General features: G+C 41.1%; 1 protein-coding gene across 3 annotated transcripts; it reads right to left on the reverse strand.

Moving 5' to 3' along the window:
• Positions 1 to 231: 231 nt before the first annotated feature.
• On the reverse strand, positions 232 to 19091 carry cyb561a3a (cytochrome b561 family, member A3a). 3 transcript variants are annotated; one of them, XM_014161687.2, is made up of 7 exons: positions 18913 to 19091; positions 17268 to 17418; positions 16357 to 16564; positions 5385 to 5593; positions 5044 to 5198; positions 2676 to 2844; positions 232 to 1482 (listed from the first exon to the last, which is right to left on the reverse strand). In XM_014161687.2, exons 2-7 carry the CDS (start codon positions 17403 to 17405, stop codon positions 1459 to 1461), a joined length of 903 nt encoding a protein of 300 aa, XP_014017162.1. In that variant the 5' UTR covers positions 17406 to 17418; positions 18913 to 19091; the 3' UTR covers positions 232 to 1458. The 3 variants fall into 3 exon arrangements, with proteins under 3 accessions (XP_014017162.1, XP_014017163.1, XP_014017164.1); XM_014161688.2 differs by lacking the exon at positions 17268 to 17418 and having other exon boundaries at positions 18913 to 19081; XM_014161689.2 differs by lacking the exons at positions 17268 to 17418; positions 18913 to 19091 and adding an exon at positions 16729 to 16905.
• Between the last annotated feature and the right edge of the window lie 2098 nt (positions 19092 to 21189).

The following is a 21189-nucleotide window of genomic DNA, read 5'->3' on the forward strand; positions in this document are numbered from 1 at the left end:
GTGGGATGCAGGGTGGTATGCTGCTGGCAAAATAGGTATAGCTGTAGCTTTCTCTACTCCATAATTACACAACATATTGTTTGTGTGGCCAAACACTAAATGGTCAATATAAAGAATTGAAATGACCATTGAACAGATTCCAAAATCCCAGACTGTAGCTTTAATGAGACTACAGCCTAAATTGCATGCACAACAGGAATGGCAGTCACAAAGAAATGCTGAAATACCGTGTTATCTTTGAGTATATCATACTTTATTCATTATCTTATTCATTAAAAAAACAAGGCAGCGATATAAAATCTACTATTTAATACATTTATAAAACTTATCTTGATGGGACACATATTATTTCTTACAACACTGTCATGACCAGGGCCAGCACTAGCCTTTTGGGGGCCCTAAGAAAGATTTGCTTGGGGGGGTTCCACCTCGCAGCCAAAACATTTCCGTGGTCCCATCTTGACGGCGGAGAGAAACATTTTTAAGTTTGAAAGTAAATTTCATGCAATTCTACTCATTTTGCCATGGAACATTGAGAAACATTTGCAGTTTTACAGCTGATTTCCAGCAATTTTACACATTTTGCCATGACTTATGCCATGTTAAAGGATACTTTGGGATTTTGACACTGAGGGCCTTTATCGACTTCCCCAGAGTTAGATGAACTTCTTGATACCATTTTAATGTCTCTGTGTGCGGTTTGAAGGAAGTTGCTAACTAGCGCTATTGCAATGTCTAACTAGCGTTAGCGCAATGACTGGAGGTCTATTGGTATCTGCTAGCATGCCAGCAGATACCCATAAACTTCCAGTTATTGTGCTAACACTAGTTAGCATTGGCTGGCGAAACTACCTCTAGCCTGCCTCATACTGGACACAGAACCATGAAAATGGTATCCACAAGTTCAGACTCTGGAGAAGTAGATAAAGGGCCTCACTGCCGAAATCCCGAAGTACCACTTTAATATGATATCTGAGTGAGAATGACTAACAAAATCAATGTGAGCGCCCTGGAGTTCAGGGCCCCTTGGCATGTGCCTTGCGTGCCGAGTCAGTAATTTGGCCATGATTACTACAAGGTTTAGATAGCTGGCTAGACTAATTTACCAATCAAAACATTTTTAGCTGACATGGGCTAATTCAGTGACTGTCAGTGACTGACATAAGAGAAAAACTGCTGATGTAATACCACATTTTGAAATTCTACCTAGTGTATTTTACTATATTAACTCTCAACAGTATTACTATATTAACTCTCAACAGTAAGTTCAGACCCCCAAGTGGCCAGGGGCCCTTATGCCCAGGGTTGGCCCTGGTCCTGACATTGGCTAGGACATTCAGCATCTCATTATTTGCTTAAGGCAACTTTGGACCCAGCAGGGGCAGATCATATTTCTGGATAGCTTGCGTAGTATAGTTAGCGGCTCATTGCGGGTTTGAAGCCTCCTCATCTCTTCTATTAGCTGTCGTCTTGAAGCAGTGGCTGCATGTGGAAACATTAAAGTTTGTTAAAAACACAAAAGGAGTTGAATACATCTGTGAATACACTTTCACCTAGTATGAATATACCGTAAATTCCGGACTATAAGCCGCAACTTTTTTCCCAGCTTTGAACCTCGTGGCTTAAACAATGACGCGGCTAATATATGGATTTTTCCCGCTTTCAATTTTTTTTCTCCAAAAAAACACATTCTGTGACTTGCTCAGTTTTTTGGTGGCATGAAGCTTTCATTAGACCAATGAAATTGCCGAACGGGTTAAGGTCAAACAACTTTTTTGTTTACTGTTTAGATTAAATCGAGCGCTCTCAAACTTCCCATCATTCTGATTACGGTAGTCATTTTGACACCCTCATCATGGCAAAGACACGGAGAAATGCATATGATGCAGCTTTCAAGTTGAAGGCGATTGATCTGGCTGTTGGAAAAGGAAATAGAGCTGCTGCACGGGAGCTTGGTCTTAATGAGTCGATGATAAGACGTTGGAAACAGCAGCGTGAGGAATTGACTCAGTGCAAAAAGACAACTAAAGCTTACTGCTAATTTTTAATTTTTTGTTACAAGCCGTGTTTCGTTAACGTCTATTTATTTTTCTTACAAGCCGTGTTTCGTTAACGTCTATTTATTTTTGTTACAAGCCGTGTTTCGTTAACGTCTATTTATTTTTGTTACAAGCCGTGTTTCGTTAACGTCTATTTATTTTTGTTACAAGCCGTGTTTTGTTAAAGCCTATTTATTTTTGTTACAAGCCGTGTTTCGTTAAAGCCTGTGTAAAGTTAATTTGTTTCAATGTACCGGTAGGCACCTGCGACTTATAGACATGTGCGGCTTATTTATGTTCAAAATAAAAATAAATAAAAAATTCAGTGGGTGCGGCTTATATTCAGGTGCGCTTAATAGTCCGGAAATTACAGTAGTATTGGAAAATAAAATAGCATTTTCAGATGTCATTCAAATAATGAATTTGTTTTAGACCAAACAGGGTTTATAACCATCTCACAGCACACAATACTGCACTTATAAAAAAAAATACAAACAGCTATGAAGATAATACAGCTCTATCTGCATACATAGTATGGGACAAATCTGTTCTGGTTTTTACACATCATATTCAGTGCTGCACTCGGTCAGGACATCTGACTTGGCAACATGACATCAGAAGGTTTGTTGCACTCACACTGTAGCCCATGTCTTCACTTCGAGGCTCTGGTCGCTGCCATTTCTGATTGGACAGAATCTTCAGGACGACCAATCCAAAGGCTACAATCAAGACTCCTAACGAGTTGGCGACCAATGCCTCAGGTGGCAGGTTGCCATATGGCATTGTCCCATTGGTGGTTCCTTTCCTGAAGAAAGAATCAACACAACACTTTGTACACGTTCTGAATAATATTGTCCAACACAGGTTGATGTCCTTTTTGTCTTTAGCTATATTATGGAAATATGTGTTTAAAGAGTACATTGTTTCCTACTCAATAAAAAAATAGAAAATGTTTCCCAAATGGCAACCTATTCCCTAGTACAATATTTCTCAATCCTGTTCCTTGGGATTCAAAGGGGTGCACATGTTAGTTTTTTCCCTAGCACTAACATACAGTGCCTTTGGAAAGTATTCAGACCCGTTGACTTGTTCCACATTTTGTCACGTTACAGCCTTATTCTAAAATGGATTCAATCGTTTTTTCCCCTCGTCAACCTACACACAATACCCCATAATGACAAAGCAAAAACAGGTTTTAAGAATTTTTTGCAATATATATATATAAAGAAGTACATTTCATATTTACATAAGCTTTCAGACCCTTTACTCAGACCCGATTACAGCCTCGCGTCTTCTTTGGTATAACGCTACAAGCTTGGCACACCTGTATTTGGGGAGTTTCTCCCATTCATCTCTGCAGATCCTCTCAAGCTCTGTCAGGTTGGATGGGGAGTGACGCTGCACAGGTATTTTCAGGTCTCTCAGGAGATGTTAGATCTCATTCAAATCTGGGCTCTGGCTGGGCTACTGAAGCACATTCAAGACTTGCCCCGAAACCACTCCTGCATTGTTTTGGCTGTGTGCTTAGGGTTGTTGTCCTGTTGGAAGTCTGAGGTTCTGAGCGCTCTGGAGCAGGATTTAATCAGGGATCTCTCTGTACTTTGCTCTGTTAATCTTTCCCTCAATGCAGACTAGTCTCCCAGTCTCTGTCGCTGAAAAACATCCCCAAAGAATGATGCTGCCACCACCATGCTTCACCGTAGGGATGGTGCCAGGTTTCCTCCAGAAGTGACACTTGGCATTCAGGCCAAAGAGTTCAATCTTGGTTTCATCAGACCAGAGAATCTTGTCTCTCATGATCTGAGAGTCTTCAGGTGCCTTTTGGCAAACTCCAAGCGGGCTGTCATGTGCCTTTTACTGATGAGTGGCTTCTGTCTGGCCACTCTACCATAAAGGCCTGATTGGTGGAGTGCTGCAGAGATGGCTGTCCTTCTGGAAGGCTCTCACATCTCCACAGAGGAACTCTGGAGCTCTGTCAGAGTGACCATCGGGTTCTTGGTCACCTTCCTGACCAAGGCCCTTCTCCACCGATTGCTCAGTTTGGCCTGGCGTCCAGCTCAAGGAAGAGTCTTGGTGGTTCCACACTTCTTCCATTTAAGAATGATGGAGGCCACTGTGTTCTTGGGGACCTTCAATGTTGAAGAAATTTTTTGGTACGCTTCCCCAGATCTGTGCCTCGACAAAATCCTGTCTTGGAGCTATACGGACACTTCCTTTGACCACATGGCTTGGTTTTTGCGCTGACATAAACTGTCAACTGTGGGACCTTATATAGACAGGTGTGTGCCTTTCCAAATTATGTCCAATCAATTGAATTTACCACAGGTGGACTCCAATCAAGTTGTAGAAACATCTCAAGGATGATGAATGGAAACGGGATGGACCTGAGCTCAATTCCAAGTCTCATAGCAAAGGGTCTGAATACTTATGTAAATAAAGTATTTCCGTTTTTTATTTTTAATACATTTGCAAAATATTCTAAGAACCTGTTTTCTACTTTGTGTGTAGATTGATGAGGAACAAATGTAATTTAATCCATTTTAGAATAAGTCTGTAAGGTAACAAAATGTGGATAAAGTCAAGGGGTCTGAATACTTTCAGAATGCGCTGTACATGATTAGAATCAAAGGCTTGAATGAAATGTTAGCGCTTCCCCAAAAAAATTGAGAAACAGTGCCCTAGTGTACTGCTTTTCACCTATGGGGCCTAGTCAAAAGTATTGAACTACACTCTTAGAAAAAAGGGAGCTATCGAGAACCTAAAAGGGCTCTTCGGCTGTCCCCATAGAATATCCATTTGAATAACCCTTTTTGGTTCCAGGTAGAACCCTTTTGGATTCCATGTTCATTTTCAACAGAGGGTTCTACATGGAACCCAACAGGGTTCTAAGTGGAACCAAAAAGGGTTCTCCTATGGGGACAACCAAAGAACCCTTTTCGAACCCTTTTTTCTAAGAGTGTATAGTGAATAGGGTGCTATTTGAGACGCAGCCAATGTCTCTTACAGTGCAAAGAAGAGCTTCTCGTTGATCCCTGAGATGCAGGACACAATGCTGAGTATCAGTATGCAGCCTCCCATCCACACATGGGCAGGCTTAAGCAGCTTGCGGAATGACATGGGTGAGCAGGGCAGGAGGAAGCCAACAAGGCCCATCACCCACTGAAAACACAACATATGTCACCATCTCACAGCCATAGAAAGTGGCATTACGATTCTAACAATCACCATACATGCCAAGTACGACATAATACGTCTAGGCCATTATATGGCGTAATATGAGCTGACAATTGTTTTTAAGACAATGCCGCTTTAATTTGTGTGCTGGCAGTGGCAGATATACTAAACCTGAGTGGTGAAGAGTGCTGTAGTGCAAATGCCAATCCAGCTGTGCAAGGAGTAGAGGTTGGGAGTGCTGTTGGTGTGGTGGAAGTCAAACACAGCACAGAGGCCAAGGATGGAGCAGAGCAGGGCCAGGAGCATGACACCAGCATGCAGCAGTTTCCAGGGCAGCTTATTCTGCCCCCATGTGAGGGGAATGCGGTACAACACTGCTCCTAGAGATAAGAGGGGTAAAGACACAAAAAATTTAAAAGGTCACCACTCACTTTACTTGGATATAAGCTGCAATTTAAGCTTTGTTTTAATTGTCTTTATCTCATGTATACAGTACACCAGGGCTATTCAACTATATTCTAACAGGGGACAGATCTAAAATTGCAGGGGGCCAGACATTCTCCATAAACGATTATTCTTTGAAAGAACTGTATAAAAAAGCAACACACACACACCAATAAAGCACTTATCTTAAAATTGAATGTTGCTAAAAGTAATTACGAAAGAAGTGGAAGGCGCTCAACCAACTAAGTCGAGGTGCAACCAAAACATTTTATAATCATTGAAAAGCAAAAGCACAACTCGGGCTGTGGCGGTCATGAAATTTCATCAGCCTGTGATTGTCAAGCAAATAACTGTCGGTCTCACGGTAATTGACAGTTAATTAACATAAACACATGTCGCATCTCCTGGCTTCCAAATATAGCCTACAATACATTTTTAAAAGTCTAATAAATCCATGTAATATAGCCTACACTTTCACAATAATTCCATTACTTATTTTAGACAGGTCAAAGACGCATGATATTAAGAAAATGTAGTCTATTTCAGAAGAACAGAATAGCATACTCTGAGTTGTCCTTATGTTAGGTCCTGATCTGGCTATGCCAAATGGCAGTGGGCTACACTAGTTCATTTAGAAGACAATATTTCCTTAACATTCCATTTCATTATTTGATAGTATGAAGAAAACAATTGAGCAAAGCTGAATAAAATATAAATATTTTCTCCAAACGATTTGAGGGAGTGCTCACATGCGGCTATTCTGCGTTGAGCGGTTAACAAATATATAGGTACCCCTTATATGCTACATTTAGAGTTATTAATGTAACTTTACTTGTTCTACAAACGTTGGGCTATATGTTTAGATGTTTTATTAATTGTTTTTTTGCGCAGGCTGTACACACTCCAATAGTCTCTCATTCACAATTTGACAAGCACTTGATAATGTATCGAATTTCACGGCGGCATCCCCTTTCTGGCCGTAATGCACTCTGAAAAAATCCATGACTTTTGCGGTCCGGAGTGCGGCGGCGGTCCTTCGCAATCCGAAGCGTCTCTCACTCGCATGGCTCTCCATCACGTGATCGGGTCTTTCTCACACAGTGATGCCAATTTAGCAATTTTGTTGCTAGATTTAGCAACTTTTCAGACTACCCTGGCAACATTTTTTTAAATAGCACCTAGCAACAAATGTAGCTACTTTTAAAAATGTATTTGGAACTTTTAGCAACTTTTGAAAAGTGACTCAAATGCTAAAATGCACTCATTTTCCCTCTAAATGACACAAAAACGATGTTCTCTGTCACAACACACGTGCCTGGCTGCAAAAGTGCATTGTGAGTGACGTCAGCAGCAGGCGCTCAGCTTGTGGACAGGCAGCAGCAGGCCAGCAGAAATGTCAGCAAATTGCAAATAATTGTTGGCTGACTGCAGCAGCAGTAGTACGGGTTCGACGAGTCACGAATGTTTGATCTTGAACAGAACTTACAACATCAATCAACATGTCTCAATCAAAATTGTACAGCCAGAAGTACAGAAAATAGTGGGAGTCTGTACCTGAACAAATGTCAAATCATATTTTTTGCCGAGCTGGCCAGTCAATTTGAGTAACGTTATTGTGTATTCAATGTAATGACGTCGTTTTACGTTGTCACGCAATGACATCACAACGTCATTTAGCAACTTTTATCAACAAATCAACTTGCCTCTAGCAATTTACCCGGATAATTAGTTGGCAACACTGTTCTCACAGGCTACAAATCAGACACATCGGGGACGCAACTGCGCTAATTCCTTATCCAATTCCGAGGTGCAATATGTATTTATTGCACATAATATTGGAAGAAATGTCCACATTTACTTTTCGTCAGCCAACAAGATGAGTAGGCCTAACGAACAGCAAAAGCACTAGCCTATGTTAATCTACTATCCCCCTTCGTACAAAAGTCGACCTATTATATTTATGTGCGAGAAATAAATATTCCAAACATAGTCTGGAACAGTTGTGGGATGAGACGGATCCCAAATTAATACAACCACTAGCATCCACATTTTTTTTTTTATGTGGCTGACGCAACAGATCAGAACGTTTAGCTTAAAATGTTGATAAACTATTAGGTTATTTCTTCACATTATAAGCGCAGCAATACGCACATGGTAGCAGGCTATAAGTGCGAATGTTCCATTGGCGGAAAACACCATTATCAAAAGTGACTGCAAATATATTGATGCATGTAATGCTTGTATTATAACGGTCATTTTTACGGTGAAAATTGTCCTCCTCAAACTTGAAACTCACGCCGGAGGAGATGGTTGCCGTTTTACTGTCTCCTAACCAATTGTGCTATTGTGTGTTTTTTCACGTTATTTCTAACTTAATTTGTACATAGTGTTTCTGCCACCATCTCTTATGACCGAAAATAACTTCAAGATATCAGGACAGCGATTACTCACCTCGTACTGGAAGAAGATTATTTTAACGAGTCGAATGCGAAGGATTTACTTCCGACACCCGAACAAGGCCCCCATCCCCATCATTCGCAGGAGAAAGAGACGGAGATATCGGGACGTAGGTTGGGGTGCCTTGTAAGGATCCGACTGCAATTGGATAATCTGTCTTTACCATCAGTCCTATTAGCCAACGTACAATCATTGGATAACAAAATAGATTAACTACGATCACATATACAATGGCAAGAAAAAGTATGTCAACCCTTTGGAATTACCTGGATGTCTGCATATATTTTACTTAGATGAAGATCAGATCAAATTTTAAGTCACCACAATAGACAAACACAGTGTGCTTAAACTAATAACACACAAATTATTGTATTTTTCTTGTCTATATTGAATAGATCATTTAAACATTCACAGTGTAGGTTGGGAAAAGTATGTAAACACCTAGGCTAATGACTTCTCCAAAAGCTAATTGGAATCAGGAGTCAACTAACCTGGAGTTGAATCAATGAGACGAGATTTGAGATTTTGGTTAGAGCTGCCCTGCCCCATAAAAAACAGTCACAAAATTTGAGTTTGCTATTCACAAGAAGCATTGCCTGATGTGAACCATGCCTCGAACAAAAGAGATCTCAGAAGACCTAAGATTAAGAATTGCTGCCTTGCATAAAGCTGAAGAGGGTTACAAAAGTATCTCTAAAAGTCAGTCCACAGTAAGACAAATTGTCTATAAATGGAGAAATTTCAGCACTGTTGCTACTGTCCCTAGGAGTGGCCGTCCTGCAAAGATGACTACAAGAGCACAGCGCATAATGCTCAATGAGGTTAAGAAGAATCCTAGAGTGTCAGCTAAAGACTTACAGAAATCTCTGGAACATGCTAACATCTCTGTTGACGAGTCTACAATTCTGCTTACGAGCAAATTTAAAGCAGTAAGCACCAGTGACTAAGGTCAATAAAGAAGTGGTCAGATGACGCAGATACTAAGCTACAGGACTGTTTTGCAAGCACAGACTGGAATATGTTCTGGGATTCTGTAATGGAAATTATATGATTAAAGGTTTGACTAAATGATTTCACTCAGAAACCCTATAACCTGTTGAAATGTATTCGAAATAAGGATATAATAATGGGTTAAAAACGATATTGCAATACTGTGTGTGAGTAAGACACTGGTACCACTTCAAAATGAGCAGGGCAGAGTTGATAAGACGACCTTGGGAAAGGAACAGGAGAAGAGGCCTCCTTAAGTTAGGGAGAGAAACAACGGCCTGGGAACAGCTAGGCTGGTAAAAGATAAGGAGACAGGTGGTCTGGGTACTGTGGAAAAATACAGCCGCCTAAAGCTGGGTGGAGTTCTCTACTGGTGTGTGTGTGTGTGTTAATATAAAAGGCTTTGTACATTGTAAGGATTTTCAGAGCTCTCATAAATAAACGTTTTGACCATTGTGGGCTGGTTCTCCGTCTGCGTCATTTAACCAGAATCTTACACACTCTGGGGGGGCAGACTAAGTAGTTTAATTGAAGTTCGGTTTAAGAACATTGATAATTTAATTCACGTAACAGATTCTTCCAATGGCATTGAGGAGTACACCACATCAGTCACTGTCTTCATCAATAAGTGCATCGATGACATCATCCCCACAGTGACTGTATGTACACACCCCAACCAAAAGCCATGGATTACAGGCAACATTCGCACTGAGCTAAAGGGTAGAGCTGCTGCTTTCAAGGAGTGGGACTCTAACTCGGAAGCTTAAGATAAATCCTGCTATGCCCTCCGACGAACCATCAAACAGGCAAAGCGTTACAGGGTTAAGATTGAATCGTATTACACCGGCTCTGACGCACGTCGGATGTGGCAGGGCTGGAAAACTATTACAGACTACAAAGGGAAGCACAGCTGCAAGCTGCCCAGTGACACAAGCCTACCAGACGAGCTAAATTACTTCTATGCTCGCTTCGAGGAGAGCAACACTGAAACATGCATGAGAGCGTCAGCTGTTCCGGATGACTGTGTGATCACGCTCTCCGTAGCCGACTTGAGTAATACCTTTGAACAGGTCAACATTCACAAGGCAGCAGGGCCAGATGGATTACCATGATGTTTACTCCGAGCATGCGCTGACCAACTGGCATTCACTGACATTTTCAATCTCTCCTTGACTGAGTCTGTAATACCAACATGTTTCAAGCAGACCACCATAGTCCCTGTGCCCAAGAACATGCCTAAATGACTACCGACCCGTAGCACTCACGTCTGTAACCATGAACTGCTTTGAAAGGCTGGTCATGGCTCACATCAATACCATTATCCCAGAAACACTAGACCCACTCCAATTTGCATACCGCCTCAACAGATCCACAGATGATGCAATCTATATTGCACTCCACACTGCCCTTTCCCACCTGGACAAAAGGAACACCTATGTGAGAAGGCTATTCATTGACTACAGCTCAGCGTTAACACCATAGTGACCTCAAAGCTCGTCACTAAGATAAGGACCCTGGGACTAAACACCTCCCTCTGCAACTGGATCCTGGACTTCCTGACAGGTGGTAAGGGTAGGTAACAACACATCCGCCACACTGTTCCTCAACACGTGGGCCCCTCAGGGGTGCGTGCTCAGTGCCCTCCTGTACTCCCTGTTCACTCATGACTGCATGGCCAGGCACAACTCCAACACCATCATTAAGTTTGCCGATGACACAACAGTCATCGATGAGACAACCTATAGGGAGGTAAGAGACCTGGCCGTGTTGTGCCAGGATAACAACCTCTTCCTCAACATGATCAGGACAAAGGAGATGATTGTGGACTACAGGAAAAGGAGGACTGAGCACACCCCCATTCTCATCGACGGGGCTGTAGTGGAGCAGGTTGAGAGCTTCAAGTTCCTTGGCGTCCACATCACCAACAAACTATCATGGTCCAAACACACCAAGACAGTTGTGAAGAGGGCACGACAACGACTATTCCCCCTCAGGAGTCTGAAAAGATTTGGCATGGGTTCTCAGATCCTCAAAAAGTTCTACAGCTGCACCATCAAGAGCATCCTGACTGGTTGCACCACTGCCTGGAATGGCAACTGCTCGGGCTCCGACCGCAAGGCACTACAGAGGGTAGTGCATACGGCCCAGTACATCACTGGGTCCAAGCTTCCTGACATCCAGGACCTCTATACCAGGCGGTGTCAGAGGAAGGCCCTAAAAATTGTCAAAGACTCCCGCCACCCTAGTCATAGACCGTTCTCTCTGCTACCGCATGGCAAGCGGTACCGCAGCGCCAAGTCTAGGTCCAAAAGGCTTCTTAACAGCTTCTACCCCCAAGCCATAAGACTCCTGAACAGCTAATCAAATGGCTACCCTAACTATTTGCATTGCCCACCCCCCACGCTGCTGCTACTCTGTTTATTATCTATGCATAGTCACAAACTCTACCGACATGTACATTTGACCTCAATTACCTCTACTAACATGTGCCCCCGCAAATTGACTCTGTACCAGTACCCTGTGTATATAGCCTCGCTGATGTTATTTTACTGCTGCTCTTTAATTATTTGTTATTTTACTTTTTTTTTTTTACACTTATTTTTCTTAAAACTGCATTGTTGGTTAAGGGCTTGTAAATAAGCATTTCACTGTAAGGTGAAATACCTGTAGTATTCGGCATATGTGACAAAAATACAAATTGATTTAAAAGTGGTAACGCGCATGCTAGCAGTTGCTCCCGACGCCACTTGGGTACACTGCAGCATCCACTGAGAGCAGGGGCGGAAATCCCGGGGGGGACGGGGGACACACGACCCCCCCCATCCTGGGAAAAATATGATTTGTCACCCCCAATATATCACTGTAAACATAACTATGTAATTTAAATAATATTAATAATACGCAATGAAAGCAATTGTGCTGATTATAGACACTTAATAGCGCGTTTTTAAGTTTCAAAAGATTGCGACCTCCCCACCCTTTGCCTCACAATGGTTTGATCCACTGCCAGTTCCTTAGTTGGCAAGGTAACAGAGGGGTCATGTCTACTGTCTGAAAGGCACTCAATGCACGTAACTGACGTGAGGTTCATCCAGTCAATCGTGCCAATGCAATGTTTTGTTTTATGTTGGCAGGGTTCACACACACACTAGCTGAATATGCAGAGCTAGCGCGCAAATATTAACTATTAAGCTAGCTAGTACCTATTCCATTTATGTGGCGTCGTCAAAGATGGAATCTTTGCTATCGTCAATTTATTCCAAGATCAGCATGCAGATGATGTAAGTTAGTGCTTCAAAGTCCCTGTGATAAGGTTAGCGATAAACTGAAGTCCAAACTGAACAGAATAACACTCTCTTCTACCATTGTCTTAAATATATTTAATGGTCTCGTTGCAAAAGCTAAATTGTCGCAAGGGAACTTTTATTTATTTATTTTATTTCACCTTTATTTAACCCGGGTAGCAAAGATTATAGCAAACAACACTGAAACGGAATAGGTGCTCGCTAGCTTTGCAAATTCAGCTATTGTTGGAAGCCAGCCAATATGAAACAAACTATTAAAATTACAAAAGGTTGCAGCATATGTTGTGTAAATGGTGAACTCATACAGCTGTCAACTCTTGTCACTGCAATCCGTTTCACATTTGCTAGCTACCTTTTAGATCGAAGCCCAAATAGAATGATAGAAGATAAGATGATAGAAGCCCATCTCCTACTGTAAATAACCTACACACTGTGTGTGTGTAGCCAGCCAGCCAGCCAGCTAGAAAAATGGCAGAAAAATAAAAAAGACGGACATCAGAGTATTTTTCAGTACACCAAAACGCAAAGTAAGAACCCTAGTAGCCTAATATCTCAAAGACTAGTTGATAAAATGTTCATAAGAAAGAAATGAAATTCTAATGGTCATGTTTCACAATGATGTCATTAGGCAGAGCAGGCAACAGATGGCACACAGACAGCAGAGTTGGGGACAGATATGCAGGGACAGACTGGCAGAGACAGGGAGTCTCAGGTAAGTTTGTTGAGTCTTTGTTTGGCAACATTATGAAAGGTTCTCCATTTTTTGGACTTGTAAAATAGGAACATAATTGGAAAATGCCATGGATACCCCCACTCTCAACTTAAACTGGTGACTGAACTAAGATTTGTTAAAGGCAATAGTATTGCTGTTGTGATTAGTTGTGTAGTTTTGGGTACCGGTAGTTAGGAGTATGGCAAACATCTTATTTCTTTGGTTCCTCAATATACATTTACCATGTTACAATGTAGGCTGTGTTACAGCACTACTTTTGGTGTCCCCCTCAGGAATTGCTCTTGAGAAAATTTAATGTAATTGTCCCCTCCAAAGTTGATATCAGATTTTCGCCCCTGACTGAGAGGCTCTTGCTGCCAAGGGAATGCCTGACAGCTTGAAAGACGTTTTGGACACTACAGTGAAAATGGTTAGCTTGTTCAAGCAAGGCCCCTGAACTCTCGTGTATTTTCTGCACTATGCAATGACATGGGCAGCGACCATGTAACACTTTTACAACATACAGAAGGGCGCTAGTTATCAAGGGGCAAAGTATTGACACGTTTTTTTTAAATTGAAAGACGAGCTTAAAGTTTTCTTTACTGATCATAATTTTCACTTGTCTGACTGCTTGCATGATGACGAGTTTCTCACACAACTGGCCTATCTGGGTGATGTTTTTTCTCGCCTGAATGATCTGAATCTAGGATTACAGGGACTCTCCGCAACTATATTCAATGTGCGGGACAAAATTGAGGCTATGATTAAGAAGTTGGAGCTCTTCTCTGTCTGCATTAACAAGGACAACACACAGGTATTTCCATCATTGTATGATGTTTTGTGTGCAAATGAACTCAAGCTTATGGACAATGTCAAATGTGATATAGCGAAGCACCTGAGTGAGTTGGGTGCACAATTACGCAGGCACTTTCCCTAAACTGATGACACAAACAACTGGATTCGTTATCCCTTTCATGCCCTGCCTCCAGTCCACTTACCGCTATCTGAACAAGAGAGCCTCATCGAAATTGCAACAAGCGGTTCTGTGAAAATTGAATTTAATCAGAAGCCACTGCCAGATTTCTGGATTGGGCTGTGTTCAGAGTATCCTGCCTTGGCAAATCGCGCTGTTAAGACACTGATGCCCTTTGCAACCACGTACCTATGTGAGAGTGGATTCTCGGCCCTCACTAGCATGAAAACTAAATACAGGCAGACTGTGTGTGGAAAATTATTTAAGACAGACTCTCCCCAATACAACCCAACATTGCAGAGTTATGTGCATCCTTTCAAGCACACCCTTCTCATTAACCTGTGTTGAGTTATTCTCAATTTTTGATGAACAAATAAGGTTTTATATGTAAGATGGTTAAATAAAGAGCAAAATGATTTATTATTATTATTTGTCACTTCCCACAATCCGGGTTGTGACAAAAACTCAAACACACAATGAAGGCAAAAAAAATTTACATTTGAGAGTACGCTGACCCTAGTGCTAGAGGGGGTGCACAGCTGGAGGTTGAATGTTTGAAGGGGTACAGGACTATAAAAAGTTTGGGAACCACTGGGCTAGGCTACATGAGGTGTGCAACTCTGATTAGAAAATGTTGCAAAAAAAGGCTTTGTTTCTTATGCTGGGTATCATTCACAAGTGATAATATATAACTCACCAGTGATAGGCTGATTTTGTCACCCATCAGACTATTCTTGATTTAATCTTGTCTTTACATACACTAAATAATATATGTGTGACATTTGTTTTGATTTAGAATGGACCATTATCATGCACCTGTATCGAAAAATACATGTAATCTAAGCACTTAAATAGCAAATGGAGGATGCTTTTCCCCATGATTTATTTTCATGCCAGCCAGGTAAGCTATACTCCTGTTGTAAAGAGAAGCAATGTGCTTAATATTAGGAAAGTTTAGAAATAAATATAGTAGGCCTAGCCTATAGAAAGCTGATGGTATCCTCGTCTTTTTATTTACGGCTATCACTGTTTTCTCCCGCAATTGCCTAGCCTATAGAAACGTTGTGCAACATGAGCTCATGGGCTCTCATGAAGTGTTTGATGGGATTTTGACTAGAGGTACAATAGAGTGCTGAGTACCAGACAGTTAGCAAGTTTGGTAGGCTACTAATGACCAGCAGCAGCATTAGAGCTTGGAGAAGCCTAATTACCGTGACTAAATGGTCATGTGGAATTTGACTGCCTTCATGACTCGTGACCGCCAGTGTGGCGGTAATACGGTCAGCACAACAGCCCTAGGCACAACGCTCGCTCACCATTTTTACCATTAAAAGCTTCTTAAAAGTAATTAGGTAATTTTAAAATGATCTGAAAACTATGCATCTCAATAAATAACAGAAGGATGTGTCAAATCAGGTAAAGCCAAATTCCAGTCTGAAGGAAGTATGCTTTGAATTAATTTCCCCCAGTCATTAGATGTTTTTCTGTCACGCTCCCTTCTAATGATTCCTTGTGAGCATCAGAGAGGGAAACAGAAGGCACGTATTTGTTCCTGAGCGTCGTAGCTTTTAGGAATGTGGTCATAATATTGTGTAGATTAAACTGTTCAAACGCTTGAGCCAAATTCATATGAAGAATTTTTTCCCACATAGGCGCTAAAGACTGCAAAAAATCACATTTTGGCACTGAATGTCAGATTTTGGCAGGGATTTCTTTTGCAGATCTTTTATTAATGTTCAGAATTGATCAAAGGGCCAGTCTAAATTAATAAACGGCCCAGATCTGGGCCGCGGGCCTCCAGTTGAATAGCCCTGCGGTACACTGTCAACATGGTTAAGTTCTTGACATGCCTACGGTGCAAGGGAAAGACGAGAAGGGAGCAGTGAAGGAAGTTAAGGTGACTTTATTTAGCTTTCTATGTGCCCGAAACACCAGCACAGAACATCTTCATATCCTACATAACATTATATATCCAAACATGAATCATTCATTGTGATTTAAATGCTTTCAGTTCTTATTTCCAATTAATGTCTGAGACACATTCATCTGCATCAACAAGGGAAAGTGAAACCACTTGATTGTAGTTTCACTACAACTGACTAAAGCCTCTCACCTACATAACAAACCCCCATACATAACACAAACTATCCAAACCTGAGACAGTCATTGTAATTAAAAAACATCAAGTTCTCATTTCAAAGGCTGAGACACATCTACCTGCACTGGAAGACTGGAAGTAAAAGCACTTCCTGAGCCACTCACCATTGCCGTAGAGCACGACCAGACCTGTGACCATCAGGACAGGGTGCCAGTTAAACTGAAGGGCCGAGCCATCCCAGGCAAAGCCACCACGCCAGTGGGAGTTCCAGATGGACACAAACACCACACAGGCGATCCCCAGGCACAGGCACAGCAGGTAGCAGAAGTAGAAAGACACAATGGATCTCATCCTGGTAGAACAATCTGCAAGCTAGTTTGAGAACACAAGAAAAAAATGGAAAGAAAGTTATTTAATGGATGGTTACAGAAGTCTGGACATTTTCAGAGTAGGAACAAACCTCCACTCTGAGAAGTGTGAAGCAGGTGAAATTGACAATAATAAAAGCCTAGGCTATACAGTAAAAACATACGTACAGTTTGTCCTCACTATCTTGTCTCGCCGTCAACACAACATGAGTAAGATAAGACAGCTCAAGTGTGATTCGGTTTCTGTTCCACTTCTGTGTCTAGTGGCTTGTGAAATCCCTAAATGGTTTCTGACCAAAATCCGTTGGGTCTAAATACCTTAATATGGCTCCCACGTATGATGCTGCGTTCATAACCAAGTGGGGTGGTGGTAATTACCAGTTGTGAAGTCGTAAATACGAGTTGGAGGCATTCACATGTTTTGAACTCATTGAGAAACGTCGATTGGCTAATTGCAAAAAAGCTGCGTCAACATTAAATAAAAGTACAGCTATCACGCTCGCAAACAAATTATAGTGTTCAAAAAAACATTAATAGATTGTTATAAATAATGTTTTGTTGTTGCATTTAACTGCCCGAAATACAGTTGGTCATTTTCTTAATATGTGACATCAGAGTTGGAGGGCCATTCAACTGGATTCTTCCCAGTCGTATGTGGTAAATACCACCTTCCCACTTGGTTATGAACGCAGCATTGGGCTACTCACAATGGCCCTTGATTTCAGTTCCTTTTTCATTGTGTCAACTGCTAACTCGCTTCCACATTCCATTGTCTCATTCCACTGGCTTAGGGGGAAGCACTCAGATGGGGTTGAACAGGTGATAGGTGGGGTATAGTCATGCATCCGGTCAGGTGCCCTAAATGAAAATAGTAAGGTATCACACATAGACTTAGGTAGACATCGCATCATTGTATCTGTCCCATTGTGGTGTCTGTGAGAGCCCGGGCAGTGTCATTTAGGCCATCTGCATTTTGAAATAATCAATTTTCTTCTTCTAATACATCTATAAGTTGGCAACAAGGGCCTGGGTTCTGGCCAAGAAGCACGGTTTTGACTGCTCCTACAGTTTTGCTTCGGTACGGCAGTTTAACTGACGCCCGGCCCAGAAAGACAATTTGCATAGACAGCAACTTAGAGAAGTCATATTTGAAAATTCCTAATCAGAAACTTTGGTCATCACCTTCGTGCACAAAACTTCCAATTAATTATTAAAATCATCGCTGAGGCCTATTTCTTTTCCCATCACACACATATTAACATTTTATATTCATCCAATGTCTGCCATGTTTTTGGATGACGTCGTTTCTGCTCTCTGTGCGTACTGAGTGCTTGTGCGCATGTGAACCGGATGCAACCCAGATATAGACAGTCCATGAATGGACTGAGGTATAATTCATTATCATGAGTAGATTAACTTGAAAACAACGGTCGAACATATTGGACACAATCTCCAGTTCTAATTATACATCAGTGGTTGGCAAACAAACTGAAAAAGTGCACACTTTGAACAGGTATAAAGCCAAGGTTGGCGATTTACTGCCACCTGCAGTTATGGAACATTTCCTCACGCGTATAATTCATTATCTGATCCGTCCTGATGGCATCATGTGATCCTTTCTTAACCCATAGGAAATCCCACCCAGTTGATAACTTCAAAATGGTGAAAGTCCTCAATGGTGCTCCCCATGCTAACACAAGCTTTAGGGCACTAGAGTCCTTCATCTATCTCTATGGCATCACATCCATGATGCTTTGTGGGCAAATTGTGACGACTGAACAATAAATAATAAGTAGGCCTTGCTAGTTATTTATGATGCAAGGTTATTTGAAAATCAGTTATTCAGAAGTTGTCTGCACTGTCGAACAAGCCCAGTTTCTATCCAAAATGGCAGCACTTTTGACGAGAGACCGTACTTTCTAAAGAGCACAGGGATTGGGGAGGGAGGGACAGAATACACCCTACCATGAAGATAAACATTGAGCATGGATTATGTCTAAACAAAACTAAGGGCTTTTGAACCCTGGGGATATCAAACAGGTCTCACAAGAAAAATACTAGCTAGCTATGCACCGAGATTGCCTACCTTAGAATACAGTATGATACAGTGTGAATATTGTATGCAACAAGCCACATATGATATAAATCATAGTACACACATCGGTAAAAACTAAAAACAACGGGAAATATTCCTGGGAATTTTTTTTGTCAAAGCCACATATGCCACAAACTGAACAAAAAAAACATACTTTGCTAGCTAGCTAGCTAACAAAGCTGTTGTTGATTGACCCGACTACATGAGTACACATAACGTTAGCTAGTTAAAACTTGAAGCAATTCAGCACTTCCTACCTATCTTACGATTCTTCCATATCAGCTTAGGTCGAGATAATTAAATACTACTTGTAATCATTGCCAAATGTTGTAAAGTTTAGAAATAAATTATATTCAAGCAGCACTAAAACGGCTGCTGGTGTTTACTACAAGTCACATTTACATAATGACCTCGCAAGGCATGATGGGAAATGTATTCCAGGCTACAAACCACAAACTGTGTGCCCGATTTGCCATAGTAGGCAACAACAACAGTAATACGGTGTTGCATTGAACCTTTCTGTTCAAAATCACTCCAGCTAACAAAGCTGTTGCTTGTATTATGAAGCCAAGATCAATAATGTAAATAATCATGCCAACAAACTTTGGAGAACTTTAAATGAAATGATGAGCAGAAAGACACATTCAACTCGATCGTTCATCGAATCAGATGGCTCATTCATCACAAAAACATTTGATATTTCCAAATATTTTAATGATTACTTCATTGGCAAAGTGGAAAAACTTTGGAAATGCCCACAACGAACAGTGAACCTTTGTATTCATGTATAAAATTAAAGAAAAGCATTGTAAATTTGAATTTTGTAAAGTTAGTATGGGAGAGGTGAAAAAGTATTGTTATCGATCAATATTGAAAAACCTCCTGGCATTAATTAACAACTTAGATGGAAAGCTACTGAGGATGGCAGCTGACTCTATATCCACTCCTATACAGTTGAAGTCAGATGTTTACATACATTTAGGTTGGAGTCATTAAAACTTGTTTTTCAACCACTCTACAAATATCTTGGTAACAAATGATAGTTTTGGCAAGTCGGTTAGGACATCTACTTTGTGCAGGACACAAGTAATTTTTTCAACAATTGCTTACAGACAGATTATTTCACTTATAAACTCACTGTATCACAATTCCAGTGGGTCAGAAGTTTACATACACTAAGTTGACTGTGCCTTTAAACAGCTTGGAAAATTCGAGAAAAAGATGTCATGGTTTTAGAAGCTTCTGATAGGCTAATTGACATCATCTGAGTCAATTGGAGGTGTACCTGTGGATGTATTTCAAGGCCTACCTTCAAACTCAGTGCTTCTTTGCTTGACATCACGGAAAAAAATCTAAAGAAATCAGCCAAGACCTCAGAATTTTTTTTTTTTAGACCTCCACAAGTCTGGTTCATCATTGGGAGCAATTTCCAAACGCCTGAAGGTACCACGTTCATCTGTAAAAACAATAGTACGCAAGTATTAGCAACATGGGACCATGCAGCCGTCATACCGCTCAGGAAAGAGACACGCTCTGTCTCCTAGAGATGAACGTACTTTGGTGCGAAAAAAGCAAATCAATCCCAGAACAACAGCAAAGGACCTTGTGAAGATGCTGGAGGAAACAGGTACACAAGTATCTATATCCACAGTAAAACTAGTCATATATCGACATAACCTGAAAGGCCGCTCAGCAAGGAAGAAGCCACTGCTCCAAAACCACCATAAAAAAAGCCAGACTGCAGTTTGCAACTGCACATGGGGACAAAGATCATACTTTTTGGAGAAATGTCCTCTGGTCTGATGAAACAAAAATATAACTGTTTGACCATAATGACCATCCCAACCTTGAAGCACGAGGGTGGCAGCATCATGTTGTGGGGGTGCTCTGCTGCAGGAGGGACTGCTGCACTTCACAAAATAGATGGCATCATGAGAAAGGAAAATTATGTGGATATATTGAAGCAACATCTCAAGACATCAGTCAGGAAGTTAAATCTTGGTCGCAAATGGGTCTTCCAAATGGACAATGACCCCAAGCATATTTCCAAAGTTGTGGCAAAATGGCTTAAGGACAACAAAGTCAAGGTATTGGAGTGTCGTGTCTTTGGCTATGCCGGATTAAGTGATATGACATGCTATTCTATAAAATCATTTCTCTGTAATTAATATTACCTGATTAAGCTAATCAACTAAATTAACTAGACAGTCGGGGCACCACAAAATAATGTTTATAGAGTTGTTATCTTCCGAATAATCTCTTAAAGACCTTGTAATCTTTTACATCAGTAGCAGTCAATATTTAATCCTCACCTTATTTAGTCTCATCTGAAAGTTGTAAATTGTTGGTTATCTTCACAAACCCTGGCTAACAAGTTGAATCAGCAATACAAAATTTGGTTTAATTATTTATTTACTAAATACCTAACTAATCACACAGAATTACATATACACAGAATTAATCATACATTGATGGACCTGGTGAACGGAGCCGATATAGTGGCTGGTTACACATCGAAAAGGGGGGGTTTGAGT

Source organism: Salmo salar, chromosome ssa20, assembly GCF_905237065.1.
Source record: "Salmo salar chromosome ssa20, Ssal_v3.1, whole genome shotgun sequence".
In the NCBI taxonomy this organism is placed as follows: domain Eukaryota; kingdom Metazoa; phylum Chordata; class Actinopteri; order Salmoniformes; family Salmonidae; genus Salmo; species Salmo salar.

Coding starts and splice junctions, on each gene's coding strand:
- cyb561a3a (XM_014161687.2), bottom strand. CDS start 17,405: ATGCATGACTATACCCCACCTATCACCTGTTCAACCCCATCTGAGTGC. Junction 5,199..5,384: donor CAGCACTCTTCACCACTCAG/GTTTAGTATATC, acceptor TTGTGTTTTCAG/TGGGTGATGGGCCTTGTTGG. Junction 1,483..2,675: donor GTGAAGACATGGGCTACAGT/GTGAGTGCAACA, acceptor TTCCACATGCAG/CCACTGCTTCAAGACGACAG.